This window comes from Lepus europaeus, chromosome 2 (genome assembly GCF_033115175.1).
Source record: "Lepus europaeus isolate LE1 chromosome 2, mLepTim1.pri, whole genome shotgun sequence".
NCBI lineage: Eukaryota > Metazoa > Chordata > Mammalia > Lagomorpha > Leporidae > Lepus > Lepus europaeus.
The window spans coordinates 11,834,317-11,853,994 of record NC_084828.1 but is presented as its reverse complement, the minus strand read 5'-3'; the positions used below and the strand labels follow the sequence as shown (position 1 = coordinate 11,853,994).

The window sequence follows — 19,678 nt, the reverse complement described above, 5'->3', positions numbered from 1 at the left end:
GCACAGTGCATCGGGATAAGCTGTGGGCGAGGGTGTCTCATTGTCTCATCGGTGGTGGAGTGCGCCGCAGGCATGGAAATGTTGACTTGGAGCTGCTTGGATTTCTCTAGAACATCCCGCCTGGGACCAGTTACCACTAGAGTCAAGGGGACTTTAAAGAAATGCAGTTGTTTTTGGCTTGAGCCCAATCAGCCACGTCATGATCTTTTTTTTCCTATGGGCATGGGGCCTTAGACCACCCGGTGTTTGAGGTGCAGAAGAATTCTAGAACCAACAGGGCTTTGTCATCTGTATGGGGACGAAAGATGGAGGGAGAAAATGAACAAAGACATGCTGGGGCTCCTTACATTTCTTAAAGAGTCCTTTCTCATCTTAAGGGTAGTGCAGGCTAGAGCCTGGTGCTGTGACGCAGTGGTTTAAAATCCCCGGCCTGCAGTGCTAGAATCCCATAGATGGGCGCTGGCCCATGTCCTGGCTGGTCCACTTCAGATCCAGCTCCCTGTTAATGCACCTGGGAGAACAGTAAAAGATGGCCCAAGTGCTTGGGCCCCTGCACCTGTGTGGGAGACCCAGAAGAAGCTCCAGGATCCTGGTTTCGGATCAGCTCAGCTCCGGCCGCTGTGGCCAAATGGGGAGTAAACCGGCAGATGAAAGACCTCTCTCTCTCTCTCTCTCTCTCTCTTTCTCTCTCTCTCTCTGCCTCTCTCTCTCTCTGCCTCTCTCTGTAACTATGTCTTTCAGGTGAATAAAATAAGAGAGTAGGGCAGGCTTTCTAACTGCGACTCAGAATTCAGAAGCTGAAAAAGAAAATACTTTTTAATCTAAAGCCTGAAACTCAGCAACTTCTGGAAGGTTTAAAAATAAAAGCACAAGCAAATCAAGAGGCAAGAGACAGACGAGGGAGAAGAAAAGATGTGATTCATAACACAAAGGGCCAGTTTCCTTCACACTTTAAAAAAAAAAGCATCTGCAAACCAATAAGAGAACAACAACTTCATAGAAAATTGGGCCAAGGAAGGAACAGACAGAGGAGAGGAAACGCGGGCAGTTCTTGTAAAAGATGCTGCATCTCACCTAGAGTAAGAACTGTAATTAAAATTAGCGTGACGACAGTGCTTCATGTATGAATTGGAAAAACATCCAGGAGCTAGAAAGCAGAAATTCTCACATGATGTGGATGTAGGTGGTTATGTAAATGGGCACAGCCCCAGGGGCAGGCAGAAGCACTATTTCTATCAGAATTACAGCCATGTGGCCATGCTGCTGGAGGTCTCCCACCTGCCCCTCCAGGCCCACTTTCTTTTTTCTTTTTCTTTTTTTTATTTTTTATTTCATAAATGTGAATTTACAAAGTGCAACTTTTGTATTGTTGTGGCTTCTCCCTCCCGTGGCCCTCCCCTCCCCCTCTCCCTCTCCCATCCCGCCCTTTATCGAGTTTCATTTTCAGTTACCTTCATATACTGAAGATCAACTTAGTACATACTAAGCAAGGATTCCAACAGGCTGCACTCACACAACCGCACAAGGTATAGGGTATTGTTCGACTAGTAGTGTTTTAAGTTTCAAAGTAAAACACATGAAGGACAGAGATCCTACGTGGGGAGCCTGTACCCAGTGACTCCCGTTGTTGATTTAACAATTGCAGGCCCACTTTCTACCCTTTTCCCACCCTTGACCTTGCCATGGGATCCTGTCTTAGAAGAACACAACCCCACTCCCCTTGCCCTACGGTTTCACATTGGTTTCAGCAAGTGGAGTCAGCCCCAAGTAAGAGAAAGGAAGGAGACAATGAAGGGAATTTTTTCCTCAGCCACGCGGTCCAGTCACCTTAGCCTGACTGTGGCATTTGTCCTCACGTCTTAGCTCCTCTTACAGGATTCTTCTTCCAAATCCCAGCCTTCTCTCCTTTCTTGTTTTCCCTTCACACTCAGTGGTAACAGCACCAACTGGTGTTTGCCCAAGGTACTACATGCTGCCTATCATTTGCCTACCTCAGTTGCTCTGTTAAAAATCTAAAATCTAATTTGAGTGTGCAGGTTCCTGCTGGGACTCTGTGCCTGATGCCTTAGTCCACCTAGTGCTGCTATAACAGAATACCACGTTCATCTGTAATGGACAGAAATGTATTTGGCCCTCAATTCTGGTGGCAGCTGAGAACTCAAAGATCAGAGGGCCAGGTCCAGTGAGGGCCTTCACCGCCTCCACACCCTGGTGGAAGGCCATGGGCGAGAGAGCACGTATGTTTGAATGGACCAAGCCAGCTTTTACACCAAACACTCTGTCTCCCACAATAACAACATTAATCCATTCCTGGGGGCAGAGTCCTCGCGTTGAGGATTGGGTTTCCAACAGTGAACCTCGGGGCACCCATTGAAGCCGCAGCAATCCTCCGCCTGGAAATTTCCTAGGCTTCGACTTGCAGCTCTTAAAAATGATGTCTGTCCAGGAGAAGACCTTCCAGAGGAGATGGGAGTAGTTCAGACGCAATCACTGGGGACTAGTTATGTCAGTGGTGGCTGTCCATAGATGAGAATGTTATGACTGGTTTTTTGTTGTTGTTTTTTTTTTTTTAAGATTTATTTATTTAGTTGAAAGGCAGAATTACAGAGGAAGAGATAGAGGCAGAGAGAGAGAGAGAGAGAGAGCGAGCTTCATCCACTGGTTCGCTCCCCAGATGGCCGCAACTGCAGGAGCTGGGCTGATCTGAAGCCAGGAGCCTGGAGGTTCTTCCAGGTCTTCCACGTGGGTGCAGGGGCCCAAGGACTTGGGCCATCGTCTACTGCTTTCCTAGGCCATAGTAGAGAGCTAGATTGGATGTGGAGCAGCCAGGACTTGAACTGGCACCTATATGGGATGCCAGCACTGCAGGCAGTGGCTTTACCTGCTAAGCCACAACACTAGCCCCTGTTAGAACTATTTGACAACACAAATTCTCCTTGGTAGAGGGATCTCCCAAAATATATTTTAATGGAAAAATCAAGGTAGAACAGGGGCCATCTGTGTTATCTCATATTTGTTGTCTAAAAGGGGGGAAATGAGAAGCTGTGTTTATTTTTTCTTATGTATAAAGACATTCTGAAGGATTTGCAAAAACAGAAAGTCATGGGGGCTGGTGCTGTGGCAGAGAATTTAGGCATCTGCCCGTGGCGCCTGTATCCTGTATGGGCACTGGTTTGAGTCCTGACTGCTCCTCTTCTGATCCAGCTCTCTGCTGTGGCCTGGGAAAGCAGCAGAAGATGGCCCAAGTCGTTGGGCCCCTGCACCCACATGGGAGACCCGGAAGAAGCTCCTGGCTCCTGGCCTTGGACAGGTCCAGCTCCAGTCATTATGGCCATTTGGGGAGTGAACCAGTGGATGGAAGACCTTTCTCTCTGTTTCTCCTGCTCTCTGTCTGTAACTCTGTCCCCCAAGTAAATAAATAAATCTACAAAAAAAAATTTTTTTTTCAAAGTCATTTTCTTAAAGGAACAAGGTTTCTCACTTGGATTTTGTATGCTTAAAATTATGAATCAAATGACTGTTACCTGTTTAAAAGTTAAGTTTAAAATTTCTCCCTGAGGAATAGCATTGTAGCCCAGAAGGTTAAGCTGCCTCCTGCAACTCTGGCATCCATAATGGTTCAAGTCCCAGCTGCTCCACTTCTCATCCAGCTCCCTGCTAATGTGTCTAGGAAAGCAGCAGAAGATGGCCTGAGTGCTAGGGCCCTGCCACCCATGAGGGAGACCCAGATGGAGTTCCAGGCTCCTAGTTTCCACCTGGCCCATCCCCTGCCATTGTGGCCATTTGAGGACTAAACCAGCTGATGGAAGATTCTCTCTCCCTCTCCTTCTCCCTCTCCCTCTCCCTCTCCCTCTCCTCCCCTCCCTCTCTGTAACTCTGCCTTTCAAATAAAATCTTTAATTTTTTTTTCTTTAAAAACAAGATTTATTTATTTGTGAGGCAGAGTCACAGACAGAGAGAGGGAAAGACAGAGAGAGAGGTCTTCCATCTGCTGGTTCACTCCCCAAATCGCTGCAACAGCCGGAGCTGGGCCCATCCAAAGCCAAGAGCCAAGAGCTTCTTCTGGGTCTCTCATTTGAGTGCAGGGGCCCAAGCACTTGGGTCGTCTTCCACTGCTTTCCCAGGCCAATAGCAGGGAGCAGCCAGGACAGGAACCAGGCCGGTATGGGATGCTGGCGGGCCGGTATGGGATGCTGGCGGGCCGGTATGGGATGCTGGCGGGCCGGTATGGGATGCTGGCGGGCCGGTATGGGATGCTGGCGCCGCAGGCAGAGGCTTAACTCACTATGCCACAGCACCAGCCCCAATAAATTTTTTTTTTAACCTTCTCCTGGCTAGGAGAGAGGTTGGTTTGAGAAGCTGAAGAAGGCTGTGTGAATAGGGGTCAGCCCCCGGGAGGGTAGAGGAAGGCTGGAGCCAAGAATTTGTTTATCTTGGTGGCCTCTTGCTGTGTCTTTGTCTCCATTCTTATCTTCACGGTTTACACACAGAATTTTGCTTGCTTAATACTGAATTCCTTTCAGGTATGAACTAAACAAAGGACTTAAAAAAACAACAAAGAAAGATGCTTTGGAGCCCAAATGCCTCTGCTGTCAGATCCCTTCATTTGCATCTATTGGGTAAGTGTTTTAACCCGACTCTTACAGGAAAGAACCTGTGATGTCTGTATCACCAAGAGCCCTGCAAACGGATTCTCCTGACCAGACCCAAGAGCAGCTTGCCTGGAGTCAGAAGTCAAATGTAAGCTAGATAGGAGCCTGCAGGGAGAGTTTGCGGTCCATGAGTTTTCTGCCCTATTGTTACTCTTAGGAAAACAAACAAGAATGACATAAAACTCAGTAAAGATGAGGAATATCTTATATGTAATCCTATTCTTGCTTTTTTTTAAAAGATTTATTTATTTATTTAAAAGGCAGAGGCAAAGAAAGAGAGAAGAGTCTTCCATCCGCTGGTTCACTCCCCAAATGACCGTAATGGCCAGAACTGGATTGATCTGAAGCCAGGAGTCAGGAGCTTCCTCCCGGGTCTCCCACGCGGGTGCAGGGACTCAAGGACTTAGGCCATCTTCTACGACTTTCCCAGGTCATATAGCAGAGAGCTGGATTACAAGTAGAGCAGCCAGGACTCGAACAGGCGCTCATACGGGATGCTGGCACTGCAGGCAGCAGCTTTACCCACTATGCCACAGCGCTGGCCTCCATTCTTTTGTTTGGGAAAAGACCAAGTTCCTTAACACCGACCCATTTTATTTTTTGAACAAGCACAGGAAAGTTTGAATGCAGCCTGATTACGGGTATGTAGAACCCCTCAAACTTAGGTGGATTACTGTAAGTTGAGCCCAGAGAAACTTGGTTGCTTCTCTAACATGTTTTTCTTCTTCCTAGTGTACATCAGCCTGGTGTTTGGGATTTCACATGCTTGGCTTGGTAAGAGATTTTTGGGGTTTGACTAAATATTGAGTAAGGATCAAACAGTTGAGGTGACCATTCGGTTTCTAGATCTGTTGTCGATTTTATTGGAATCTGTGGAAGGGGCAAAAGTTAGGACTCTAGAGATTAGCACTAGAAATCATTTGAAAACCCCTTGAAAGAATATTCAAACTCAGTATTCTCACTAATGGATGAATGAGGGTCCCCAGTTACACCAAACAAAAAATTGACCCAGAAATACTTTCCATTTCATTTGCATTCTTCATTTGTCAGTTCCAGATAGAGGAAAATCATTTCTGTAAACTAAACTTCTTATCTACTTATATGAATTTGTTACAAATCTTCACTAAGCATTCAGTAAGTGTCTGACCTTGTGCTAAAACATCAGGCGATGTAGAGCTGAAAACCACAAAGGTCTGAACCCTAATTACAGGAAACTCAGATGATCTTTAAAAATTTAACTTATATTAATTTAAAAAATTAATATAAGGCAAGACTTGACAAATAATAGCTTTAGACTCTCATCTGCCATTGCCACTGCCCAGCTGCATAACATTGTATAACAAATGCAGTCTTCCCATCTGTAAAATGGGTACTTGAGCATTGTTGCGGGCCTTATCTGCCTACAAGGGGGCCTGGCTGAGCGCAGGTATGCTCCCCTCCTCTCTGACAGGGAGTAAGTGCCGCAGAGAATCCAGGACAAGAGCAGCCTGCAGTGGGCAGAGCTGCTTACAGAGGACCTGATGGAGGAGCCGGGGCTGTGCGAGAGGACGGGACAGGGATGGGGATGGGGGGGGGGGGGGGGGATGCACACCGTGTGGCCCAGGATGATTGGACTATTCTGGTCAATGATTCACATAAAATCACTGATAATCAGAAAAACCCTTCTGTCCGAATCCTGGTCACTCAGTGCTGAGTTCCTATTTCCTGGCCTTGCTGCCTTGAACATGTGTTGCTCATTAATAAGCTGCATTAACTCCCTACATCCAGTCGACTTCTTGTGTTTCAAGACCCCAGAGCCGTCCGGAGGTGTGGGCCCTAAATCCCAAGGCCTAGGTTCAACAGTGGCTGGAAGACAACCGGGGCTCCACATTTCAGTGCTTTTCTCCACCACCACCCTCTCCTGCCTTTAGATTTTGCAGATCAACCTTGTGTTTTTAACATGACGTTACAAAGTCTGCGGCCGATTTTATCATGGAAATTAAAAAACCATCCCATTGTACCAACTTACTACAAATTACAGCACACAATTATGAGGTTGGTTGGCTTTTTTTTTTTTTTTTTTTTGGCTAAATATATATCTTTCTACTACGGGAACTTACTTTCTTTTGCTCTTGCTCTCAGATTTTTATTCACAATATTAAAAGGCCAAAGAGAAGACACCATCTGTTTCTAGTTAAATGGAGTAGTTTAATAGTCCAAAACTATTTTTTGACAAAGCTTGTATTTATAATCAGAGTCAGTTTCTACAGGTCAGAGCTTCATAAAAAGAATAATTTCTGTGTATGGTTCCTGTGATGACTTATCTAATCAGTCTGAATGTTTTCTAAAAGTCAAGGATCTTGGCCGGCGCCGCGGCTCACTAGGCTAATCCTCCGCCTTGCGGCGCCGGCACACCGGGTTCTAGTCCCTGTCGGGGCACCAATCCTGTCCCGGTTGCCCCTCTTCCAGGCCAGCTCTCTGCTGTGGCCAGGGAGTGCAGTGGAGGATGGCCCAAGTCCTTGGGCCCTACACCCCATGGGAGACCAGGAGAAGCGTCTGGCTCCTGCCATCGGAACAGCGCGGTGCGCCGGCCGCAGCGTGCCTACCGCGGTGGCCATTGGAGGGTGAACCAACGGCAAAAAGGAAGACCTTTCTCTCTGTCTCTCTCTCACTGTCCACTCTGCCTGTCAAAAAAATAAAAATAAAAAATAAAAAGTCAAGGATCTGTTGACCATGTCAATGGTGTATGTTCACTTTGAGGCTACCTAGCTTAGCCTGGGGCAAATCTGGGTGCAAAGTCTAGTTCAGTCACTGAGCAGGTCGCCACTTGATAGAACTGGGCCTCTGCTTAGGGGCTGCTGCAAAGATTAATGATGTGATGGGTGGAGCCGCCTTTGGTTTTCTTCCTGTAGCCAACAGCCACACTCCTAAGCCATTGCTTTGACCCAGCAGCCCCTCGGAGAGCCCCTCCGTTGGTTTATCTGGCTGGTGGCTGTCTTGAACTTTCCTTCTGCACTGTGCAGTTGCTCATCTCACTCACCTACCTTTCTTAATTTTAAGATTTATTTAATTTATTTGAAAGTCAGAGTTATACAGAGAGAGAAGGAGAGGCAGAGAGAGAGGTCTTCCATCCGCTGGTTCACTCCCCAATTGGCCGCGACGGCCGGAGCTGCACTGATCCAAAGTCAGGAGCCAGGAACTGCTTACAGGTCTCCCATGCAGGGGCAGGGGCCCACGGAATTGGGCCATCCTCCACTGCTTTCCAGGCCACAGCAGAGAGCTGGGTGGGATGTGGAGCAGCCGGGACTCAAACCAGCACCCATATGGGATGCCAGCCCTGCAGGCGGTGGCTTTACCCACTATGCCACAGCACCAGCCCCTCACCTACCTTGCTGAAGCTTGATCGATGAAAATGGCACAGGGCTGACTTGGGCCTGGACTGTGTGGTCTTCCCCCAGAGAGGAACAGGGTTTCAGAGAAAGGCATTCGCGATTGTCCTGTGGGGACCTGTAGAACCGGGGCCTCACCCATAAGAGCCCAAGGTTTGACCATTGCTTCATTCATCCGACAAATATTTACTAGCACTTAGTACATGCCAGGGGGTCCAAACACAGACCAAAGTCCCTGCCTTCTGGGACCAGGTAGAGACATCATTGAACAAATGAAGACACCCTGTGGCAGGTGGAGGGAAACACTCTAGAGTGAAACAAAGGAAGCTAAGAGGGGTTGAGCCTGCAGGGCGGGGAGGGTGGAAGGGGTTGTGTCAGATGAGGTAGTTAGGGAAGATGAGGTGACACAGTGACACTGGGGCACAGCCCCAAAGGAGTGAGGAAGTGAGGTGCACAGAAAATGGGTTCTTAGGACCTGAACGCCAGTGTCCTCCTTTTTCCGTTTCTTCACATTCTGAAGTAAACCAGACACCATGAAGATAGTTGAAGGCTGCACAAACATCACGAGACCGTCTTGTGACGTCATGGACGTGTTGGAGGACATCCACGAGAACTACCTGTTCCTGCTGGAAGGATTCAGGGGGAGCTCCGCGTTGGATAACTGCTCGGACATCTTCACGTCGGCAGACAGTGAGCTGGCCTCTGCTTTTCGACTTGATCACCGTGATCAAGAGCATCAGAGATAGGAAGGTTTAGACTCTGAGCGTGGGGCTCACCCCTGGCTGTGCCTCTCCCTAGCTTTGGAACTGCCTTAGTCCTCGCTGCTCTGGACTTCAGTTTTCTTTTCTGAAAAGTGGAACCATAATCTGTACCGTGCAGATTACTGCCCAGTGCCTGAATAAGTTCACCATGTGGGCAGTAGTTGCGATTTTTCTGTTCCTTTCAGGGCCTGACAGGATGTAGGGAGCTCCACCCACCCCACCCCCACTTCCCCCCAGCCTCTTCCCCTCCCCCTCGCAGAGGGGTAACCCCATAGCTCTCACACAAGTGAACATGAACACTGGGTGTGCATCCACCTATGTCTAAAGCTCAGACGAGAAGACTGGCGCCCAAGAATGGAGCTACCTCTTCTTTTTGTTTTGTTTTAAAGATTTATTTATTTAATTTATTTGAAAGGTAAAACAACAGAGAGAGAGAGAGAGAGACAGAGAGATCTTCCATCTGCTAGTTCACTTCCCAAATGACTTAAACAGCTAGGGCTGGGCCAGGCTAAAGACAGGAGCCAGGAGCTCCATCCTGGTCTACCACATGGGTGGCAGGGGTACGAGTACTTGGTCCATCATCTGCCTTTGCAGGTGCATTAGCAGGGAGCTGGATCAGAAGCTGAGAGCCAGAACTCAGCCAGCACTCCGACAGGGACGAGACGCCAGCATCCCAAGCGATGGCTAACACTATACCACAGTGACGGGCTCCTGGAAGTGCCCGATCTTTCTTCTCCTGGGCCTGGATTCAGCTCCCTGAGACACTGTGTTAACAGTTCCAGCTCCATCACCTTTTCCTTGTCCCAATTTGCATCCTGTTTCCAAAAGAACAGTTCTGCTTCAGCTCCTTGTCATAGGCTATGTGGGTGTGCACAGGCCCATACGTCCTTAGCAAAGTGACAGCTGAATCCCACTGCTCCAATGATTTAGATACTTATGAGATTGCTGGAATGTTGTGTATCTGTGTGTAAATAGACATACGTGTGTATACGCAAAGAAAACAGAGTATAATTTATAGATCATGATATTTGTTTCATTAAAGTAATAATGAAGCATTTCCCAAGATTCGCTGGGAACTGTAAAAATGCATGAAGAGCCAGGTGTAGAGGGAGGAGAGTGAGCCTCCTCAGGCAAACTCCTTTGAAGGAGCTGAGCAATGTGTATTGAAACCTTCATATGGACTTGATCACATCCAGAATTGCGCTCTAGGAATTTATCCTAAAGAAATTTTTAAGGACAAGTGGAAAAATTTAGCCCCAAGAATACTCGACGATGTGTTGATTTTTTAAATAAGCTTTTTAGTTTTAATATTTGAGGTACATGGATTCTATTCAGAAAAGTTAGAGACGATCTGAGTGTTCATATCAGCGACTCAGTGAAACCCTGGTACAGCCAAATTACCACGTCCTGTCAGAACCTTTCCTGGTTTCCTGTGGCACCGTTAACCAAGCCACTTCACTTCTACTGTTCTGTTTCTCACCACTAAAATTAAAGTAGCACATGCCACCCTTAGAGTCACAGGCAGATTTAAAATAACGCTTCTTTAAAAGAAGTAAGGTTGTATCCTGACAGTGGGAGGCGTTGTTATGCGATCATTGGCTGATGGATTTGTTTCTCACTTTACTTTCTAACAGTGTATTTTGAACCACCAGAATTTGAGATTGCTGGCTTTACAGACCTCATTAATGTGACAGTGAAGTTTCCACCCATCATTCCCAAGATATTTAAAAAAGAATTACAACATTCCTTATCACTGGTTATCAGTGAGCAGTCGGGAGGGATTGTTAAGACGGTAAGTGATCTCTGGTATTAGAGCAAGTCAGCTCTGCTTTAGCCACAGGCACTCTCGACTCCTTTAAACAAAGAAGTCTGTAGTTGAACAGTTCACACTAAAAGCTCTGGACCTCTGTGTGGCCTGATTTAGGAGAGAAGTCTCTGTAGCAATGTGTCGGTTTAGCCCATCAGCGCAGTCAGCACAGTACAACGTCAGGGAGCAGGCGGAGGGCACAAGCAGTTCAAAGACTCCGAGCCTGCAGTGGGCCCTGTGCGTCTGAGAAACAGCAGAGAAGGTTGGCTGGGGTGGTGTGACCCGGGGGAGGGTTGGAGGTGAGGTCAGAGGTCATGGGACCATGACTGAAAATTCACAGATTTTTACTGAATTAATTCTACTTAATTTTGCTATATATTGAATGGTTTGGAGAAAAAGTACCCATTCACTGATGTTATAAATTAAACATCTAGTAGTTGGGAGAGGACCCTAACCTACTATAGGACCTATTTTATTAAAAAATTAAAAACCTGTTTAAAAAAAAAAAAAAAGAGCCATGGGACCAGACCTGGAATGGGATTTGTCAGCCCAAGTCTTCTGAATGTGATGGAAGCCACTGGAAAACCAGGGCTTAACAGGAAGTCCCACGGGGGGCAAAGGTGGAAGTGTAGAGATCAATGAAGACCCTATTAGATGGTAATCACTTAATAGGCAGTAACAAATTATATGGTTAATATCACTTTTTCTTCAATACCTACATGGATTATAGTTAACACTCTAGGAAAAGGGAGCAAAATAGTGGGGAAAAAGTAGTTTATGTGGCTCAGGGATCATATCAGATGTCATTAAGTATCATATTTCTACCATATCATTAATTTTTAACCCATGAGTGACTAATTCCATATTTTAGGTTATTATTTTTTTCTTACTATTTATTTATTTATTTGAAAGACATAGAGAGGGAGAGACAAGATAGATCTTCCATTTGCTGATTCGCTCTCCAAATAGCCATAAAGGTCAGGGCTAGGCCAAGCCAAAGCCAGGAGATTCATCCTGTGCTTATTGGGATATTAACAATACTATATGTGAAAAACTATCATTGATAAGGATCTTATTCACAAAAGAAAATTCATCTTTAAATCAAGAGGAAAAAAGGTTATTGATGTAATCCATGTCACAGGTGGCAGTTACTTGGACTGCTTGGTGGTGGTGGAGGGAGTGAGAAGTGATCAGATTCTGCATACACCTTGCAAGTGGAGTGAACAGTATTTTCATGTATATTGGATTGTGCTCTTGTTGTGGGAGTAGAGAGTAGGAAGGTATGGACCACTTTCTTGAAGCCTCATACAATGACTTCAGTGACATTCACACAGCCAGTAACAGCAAAGGTTTACTATAGGAAAAGGAAATGTTCTTCTTAAGAGAGCAGAAGCAGGCCAAGAATCAAAGCTCAGGTTGGAGCTGAGGCTGGAGACCCTGAAGCCAGCTGGAGCTGTGGTGTCACAGGAGCTGTTCTCGAGTCGGGGGTCCCTTAGTGTGGTTTTGAAGTCACCTGGTGTGTAGGCCATGTGGGCATTACCTCTGTATGTAGCTTCTAAGTGGAAATTTCTTTCAAGCTTGGAATTCTTTCTCAAATTCAAGTAGCCCTTATCTGTGTTTTTCCTCTAGGTCTAGGGTAAGGGAGGCAGGGACAAACAGACCACCAGAGAGTTCTGGAATGTGCTTTTCTCAGCTTTTCCGGTTAACCCTTAGCTGCCTCCTGCCTCAGTGTGGCAGAAAAGGAGAGACTCCCACGCTTTGGTTATGGACAGAACAGGTGGGGGCTGATCATTAGGAGCTCAGCTTTGGAGATGTTCAGTTTGAGGCGTCCAGAAGGCACCTTGGAGGAGATGTTGGCAGGAGCTGGATGCTCTGAGCCTGGAGTTTGCAGACCTCCCAACTGGGGAGATGTCCGGAGCGCCAGTGGCTCTGTGGTGTGGTAGATTTCTTGAGACCAGAGTGGAGGCACAGAGAGAAGAGACGTCCGAGGGTGGAGCCCCAGAACATTCCAGAATGTGGAGGTCTACCAAGTAAGGACAAAGCAGCAAAATGGACTGAGAAGGAGCGACTGGCATGGTGAGATGAGGATGAGATGAGAGTGATGTCCTGGTCCCTGAGAGAGGAAAGTTCCAGAAGAAAAGTGTGAACTGTGGAATCAGATGCTCCACATGAGACAAGTTAGGACTGTGAGGCGATTGTTGGCTCTGGCAGCACAGTAGGCATCACGCCCTTCATTAGAATAGTTCTGGTGGAGTGAACAGGCAAAGGCCTGTGTGAAGTGGATTCAAGAAAGAAGGGGGGAACCATAATTGAAGGCTGTGAAGAGGGCTCCTCTATCAGAGTTTTTTTCTATGAAATGATAGGCAGTGGTAGCTAGAGGGGAGAGTAGGGTCAGAGGAGAGACTTTTTAAGATGGGAGAAATTACAGCATGTTTGCACGCGTGTGGAGTGCTCCAGAGGGTGTCCTTGGAGCAGTGTCCTAGGGTAGGTGAGCATAGAGGGTGGAGCAGGTGAAGAGGTTGCCCTTTGCTGGGAGCAGGGAGCCTGCACCCCCAGTCAAGGAGCAGGAAGCAGAGGACGCAGCACACAAGCGTGCAGGGAGGGCGCTGGGGGGAGAGCTTCCGGGTGCTCAGTGAAACAGGAAGCAAGTGTTGAGACCTCCGGCACCCAGCATGCAGTCCGGAGGTTCTCCCCTCGCTCACGTTATGCTGTTGTATGAGAGACAAGAGTCCTCCTACCGTGACACTGGGAATCATGATCCCCGTTTAGTTCTCTGGCTTATATGTCAGTTTGTCTGTTTCATAATTTCTCCTCCTTACACACAGAACCACACTATCACAGAAGACTGTATGTGAACTGCTAGAAATCCTAAATTTATAAGACTGCTAGCGAGAAGGTATTTTGAAAGCTATAAAACGTGATACAACAGTTGTTATTCATGACAGAGCCCTCATAGCATCTTATAAATTCTGAAACGGAACAGACTAGAAGGAGAAGCAAAGGCAAGGTGCTTTCCGGACAAGACAGGAAGTTAGCCCTCAGCCTGAGTTCAGCTGCAGGCTCCTGCGTGACTTTGTAGAAGCAGTGTGGCCACGCTGAGTTGCAGGTTCCTCATCTATTGAACAGAGAGATGCCTGCTTTACAGACTGTTGAAAATCAGTGAAATTTAGACAACAGAGCTCTAGAAAATTCATATCATGAAAAAACTATGCAGGGATTTTTGATGTTTTTTTTTGTCACCAAAAATAAGCTTATCTTAATTCCACAACCTTTTTTTCTAAGTTTCATTTATTCATCTGTGAGACAGAGCATGCACCCTCCCACCTGCTGGTTCACCCCCCGAATGCCCACCGCTGCAGTGGGGAGAGGGCTGAACCCAGGAGCGGGGAACCCAATCACGTGGGTTAAGGAACCCTGTTATTTGAGCCACTACTGCTGCATGCTGGAGTCGAGAGCTGGGGCCAGACATCTAAGCCAGGCACTCAGTATGAAACACGGGTGTCCTTACTGGCTGCTGAACTGCTTGGCCAACACCCCCCCCTCCCATGAACTTTCTGAAGCCCTCTTGTGTGTATGGAAGCACTCTCTGAAGTACAAAATAGACACTCATTGGCCATAAGATAAGATAATCTTATAAAAATGACAGCACCGAGACCTTAATTTGGGGACTTTTTCTCCTTGTTCGGAAAATTAAGTTGCTAGACTTCATGGTTTTCAGACATGAGGGTATTTCACAAAGTTCATGGAAAATGGGATTTAGGGGCCAGCACTGTGGCGTAGCAGGTAAAGCTGCCACCTATAGTGCCAGCATCCCAGATGGGCTCTGATTTGAGTCCTGGCTGCTCCACTTCTGATCCAGCTCTCTGCTATGTCCTGGGAAAGTAGTGGAAGATGGCCCAAGTCCTTAGACCCCTGTACCCACGTAGGAGACCCAGAAGAAGCTCCTGGCTCCTGGCTTCGGATCAATCCAGCTCCGGCCATTGCAGCCATCGAGGGAGTGAACCAGCGGATGGGAGACCTCTCTCTCTCTCTCTGCCTCTCCTCTCTCTGTAACTCTGCCTTTCAAATAAATAAATAAATCTTTTTTTAAGGATAAGTTTATTCTGGTGCCAAAAATTTTTTGAATTCTTGCACACAAGGGGTCTGTGAAAAGTTCTTGAGGGGCCAGCATTGTGGCACAGCTGGTTAAGCTGCTGCCTGCAACATTTGCACCCTGTATCGGACTCCTAGTTTGAGTCTCGACCTCTGCTTCTTATCCGGCTCCCAGCTGCACCTGGCACAGCAGGGGGAGAAGGCCTCTGCCACCCACGTGGGAGAACTGCATGGAATTCTGGGCTCAGCCCTGGAGATTGTGGCCATTTGGGGAGTGAACCAGTGGATGGAAGATCTATCTCTGTTTCTCCATCCCTCTCTCTGTAATTCTACCTTTTGAAATAAATGCATGGGTTTCAAAAAATTTTGCACCAAAATAAATATCTTTTCACTCTGTTTTTCTAAGAACTTTGTAAAATACCCTTGTGTGTGTGTATGTGTGTGTGCATACGAATATATAAATACATGTCCATGTAGCCTTGTAATAAGTTGCTTGCTGCAAGTGACTGATAAATCCATTTTTCTTGCCAAGCCTGTAATATTTCTTAACTCTATCCAGGCTAACTCTAAGTATCTTAACTCTACTTGAAAGCAAATCACCAAAGATTCTTGTAGGGCCTGCCTCAATGAAATTCTCACTCAGTCTTACCAATTTTTTGCTTATTTTTATAGCATAAACCCAAAATAACAGGAAACATCGGTGGAAATTTCAGCTATGTCATTGACAAGATAATTCCAAACAGCAACTACTGTGTATCTGTTTATTTTGAGCCTAAATTTATGGGAAGTACCATAAAGCCTCCCTTAAAATGCACCTTCCTTCAGTCTCGCCAGGAATCAGGTATGTTCATTTTTTTTAATAGTTTTGAAAATGGATGCTTTCATTCCGAGAGAAAACCTACTGAAGAAGCAAGTCTGAAGTTCAAGGAGCTACTAACAGAAAAACCAATAAAGGCACATCCCAGAGGGGATTCGTGGCGGCCAGGCCCCGCTTTCTGCTAGAGTCACTTTCATGTTGTGGTACCGGAGGGATGGTCGGCCATGTACCTGTATAAAGTCGGCAGTCTTTTGAAATGCAAACACTTGTTTCAGGAAGTCAGGATTAGATTTGGTGCGCATGCCCTTAGCGTGGCCGTCGTCGAAGTCAAAAGCTGGACAGTGCTGAGTTTCTTTTATTTATTTATTTATTTTTTTTATTTTTATTTTTTGGACAGGCAGAGTGGACAGTGAGAGAGAGAGAGAGAGACAGAGAGAAAGGTCTTCCTTTTGCCGTTGGTTCACCCTCCAATGGCCGCCGCAGCCAGCGCACCGTGCTGATCTGAAGCCAGGAGCCAGGTGCTTCTCCTGGTCTCCCATGGGGGTGCAGGGCCCAAGGACTTGGGCCATCCTCCACTGCCTTCCCGGGCCATAGCAGAGAGCTGGCCTGGAAGAGGGGCAACCGGGACAGAATCCGGCGCCCCAACTGGGACTAGAACCCGGTGTGCCGGCGCCGCTAGGCGGAGGATTAGCCTGTTGAGCCACGGTGCCGGCAATGCTGAGTTTTTTGAAGCAATATAATGCAGAGGCAGCACGGGGTGTAACAGTGGACGCAGCGAGGCTGGGGGTGGTTCATAGACACGGCCTGGCTCAGGGGAAAAGGAGGTTTGCCAGCGTGGGTGAGATGGCACTGATGAAAGGGGGAAGCCTTCTCTTGCCGAGACATCGGAACAGTACACGTTGTCATCCTGAACCTTCCTCCACGCTGAGCAATGCACAGGCGATGATCCAGCCAGGGCCTTCCCCACTGATGTCTGCTCAGTGACCAACGAGATCTCGAACTTTCACTGAAAGGAAAAAGCTCCCTCAGAGAGGCCCTTCTAGCTTCCGCAGTCCCAGCGGAAGTTTCTTCAATGTTCTGATTGGCAAGAGTAAAAATAGTAGGGATTATCCAGAAATGGCTTTGAGTGACAGCGTTCTCCATGAATCAGCTAGCTGCCCAGAGCAGCACCAGGTTCATGAAGGTGCCGAGTCCCAGCGGCAGTGCAGGGTGACCTCACTCTCCAGTGCTCCTCAGGGCCCAGTGCTGCGCAGACTCGTTTTCAAGGAAGAGGTCTCCCAAACCATTCGCTTCAGCTAGTTTTGTAATGTCTGCTAAGTATGAGCAAACCTAAAACTACATACAGAGTCTTTATGCCTGTAGCTCTCAAAAAATATAAACACAAAGCAAAATTCCATATTTAGGTCCTAACACCAAATCTTTGACCACAGCTAGATATCCCACAACTCAGTTCACTTCTGACACTGACCACCCAAAGTCAGGACAGAGCCCACAGCTTAAGGGCTCAGTCCCACATGCTGGCCCCACACTTCTGTTCAACTTGGCTGCAAATTCAGAGGTTCCCACGATCCTTCTTCTAGTTCAATAATTTGCTAAAATGACTTCAAGAACTCAAGAAAGTGCTCTAGTTCTGATTACCATTTTATTATCAAGGATACCAAATGAATAACCTAACAAAGAGTGCCTTAGGACAAGGTCTGGAAGGGTCCCAGTTTTTGTTGCCATGGAGTCAGAATGTACCCCCTCCCAGGGTATCCACATGTTCTCCAGTCCAGAAACTCCTCAGGCCTTGGTGTTCAGAGTTTTCACTGGGGTTTTTATGTAGGCATCATTGATGAAGTCAGTGGCCATAGGACTGAACTCAGTCTGCAGCCCCTCTCCCTTCCCTGGAGGTCAGGGGTTGGACCAAGAAGTTCTGACCCCCTAATCATGTGAATGGTTTTCCTAATGAAATTGACTGTCCCCTTGGCTGGCGCCGAGGCTCCCTAGGCTAATCCTCTGCCTGTGGCACCAGCACCCAAGGTTCTAGTCCCAGTTGGGGCACTGGATTCTGTCCTGGTTGCTCCTCTTCCAGTCCAGCTCTCTGCTGTGGCCCGGGAAGGCAGTGGAGGATGGCCCAAGTGCTTGGTCCCTGCACCCACATGGGAGACCAGGAGGAAGCACCTGGCTCTTGGCTTTGGATTGGCACAGCGCGCCGGCCATAGCAGCCATTTAGGGGGTGAACCAATGGAAGGAAGACCTTTCTCTCTGTCTCTCTCTCACTGTCTAACTCTGCCTGTTAGGAGTACCGAGCTGTCCCTCACAGGAAATGCCAAACAAGAAAACCTCGGATGAGTCATAGGACAGTCACACAAGGTTTCATGAAACTCCCAAGAAGGCACAGGGTCTTTGGGGGTTGGCAGGCCCTGTGGTGACTCACTTTCTCCTCTGACCTCTCCTAATTTACCTGCTAAGAAAGGTTCACACAACAGCGGCCTGTCAGGTCCTGTCTTCTTCACTTGGGGTAAAAGCATTGTTTTGTGTCTTAAGTCAGCGTCATCACCCAAGACAGCGTGGAGGTGGCCCTGACTGATCCCTGGTTCTTGTCTGAAACAGGCAGCAATTCAGTCCAGGTGTTGGGGCGCCTCCCTGTCCACTTGCCATCAGAACTCCACCGGACCAGCCAAACTCGGGCAAAGGACAGCGTGGAGAGGGTCCTTGGACTGAGCAGTAAATGCAGGCCAGCGGGGGACTGTGGCCTACAGACCTAGAGAAACACCTTCCCCTCACAAACCCTGAATTCATTGGTCGACTCTCTTAGTAAGACCTTGAGGGAAAGCTCTAGTCACTCATTTAACAAATGTCCATTGAAGGCCATCAATGAATGCGATTCTCTTTTGGATACTGAGGATAAAACAGTGAACAAAATGGGTGAAAAGCCCTACCTTGTGGAGCTTAAATTCTAGTAGGAGACAGACTAGCAAGGTCAAAGGTAAAACATATAGTGTGGTAAGTGATGGCAGGTGCTATGGAGAAAAATTAAAGCAGGAAAGAAAGAGGTGGATGGGGGTGGGGCTCATTGTGTTAAATAGGACAGCGCCTCGGTTCACACCCCTGGAAGCAGAGCGGGGATGGAAACTCTTGCTTAAGGGTGACCTGTTGGTAGGGGAGAGGGCAGTTCAAGAGAAAGAAGATGAGAACGGGGAGAAAGGAACTAAGCAAGCATGTGTTCCCAGCTGAGCCGCACGCAGGCCTGATCCCGGGGGGGTCTTCTGGAGCCTGAGCTGCACCCTCAAGTCAGTCCGTTGGTCACTTGCTGATGGGGGTCTATGGCAGAGCCTGCTGGTGCGGCAGCCGCATGCTGGCCAGGGGTAACCAGGCTTTCCTGAGAAGGAAAGGCCCAGGGGAGGTGTGGCCCACAGAGGTGTCCGCCCTAGTCCCAGACAGGTGACCACGTTACATTCCATGACAGAGAATGTCACAGTTGTGATTACATTAAAATCTTGAGATGGGAAGATGGTCTTGGATGCACTGGGGAGCCCAGGGTGAGCATACGGGTCCTTGGGAAAGCGGGGGGCAGAGGAGTCAGAAGGAGCTGTCTTGCCTCCTGCCACACATTGTGGCCCAGCAGATGCAGACTGCCAAGCAGGATCACACCTGGACGGTCCAGCAGAAATGAAGTGAGCAGGGGAAAAGACCAGCAGTGCGCATCGGCAAAGGCGGAGGCTCCTGTGCAACCGAGCCCTGTCCCCAATACGGATATGGACCGCGGTAGGTCCCGGTCTACCTACCTCTGCCCGCAGTCCCTCTGTCTTCACTTTGACGACTACAAGTCAACCCCTGCTGAAGATCAGCTCACCAAATTAAGGGTCAGGGTGGCTCCACAGGACCCCAGGTCACAAGATGCAGACTGTGGTTAGTACCTCTAATATCCTAATTCTAGTCTCAGACCCTGATCACCTAAAGTGATCACCAATCTACCCATAGGGCCCAGACAGCCAGAACCCACTTAGCCATCACAGCATTTGCAAAAGAATATGCCAGCCTCCCATCGCTGACCAATCAAAGGAAGGCCGCAGACACCATGGGCCTGCCAGAGACCTGCACCAGAGCCACCACACCCTCCCAGCCCCCAGCTTGACTGCAAGACTCAGCACCCTAATCCCTCGGGAAGTGAGCGGTAGCTGCCCGGCTCCTTTATT

General features: G+C 47.9%; 1 protein-coding gene across 2 annotated transcripts in view; it reads left to right on the top strand.

The window, feature by feature from the left end:
* Positions 1–19,678, top strand: part of LOC133770187 (interleukin-10 receptor subunit beta-like) — a 68,140-nt gene that overhangs the window by 5,021 nt on the left and 43,441 nt on the right. For both annotated transcript variants that reach the window (XM_062205985.1, XM_062205966.1), the window contains exons 2-7: positions 4,524–4,619; positions 5,385–5,426; positions 6,563–6,686; positions 8,541–8,710; positions 10,416–10,573; positions 15,353–15,521. In XM_062205985.1, coding sequence (XP_062061969.1) covers positions 4,565–4,619; positions 5,385–5,426; positions 6,563–6,686; positions 8,541–8,710; positions 10,416–10,573; positions 15,353–15,521 — 718 coding nt within the window. In that variant the 5' untranslated portion in view covers positions 4,524–4,564. The remainder of the gene's footprint in view (positions 1–4,523; positions 4,620–5,384; positions 5,427–6,562; positions 6,687–8,540; positions 8,711–10,415; positions 10,574–15,352; positions 15,522–19,678) is intronic.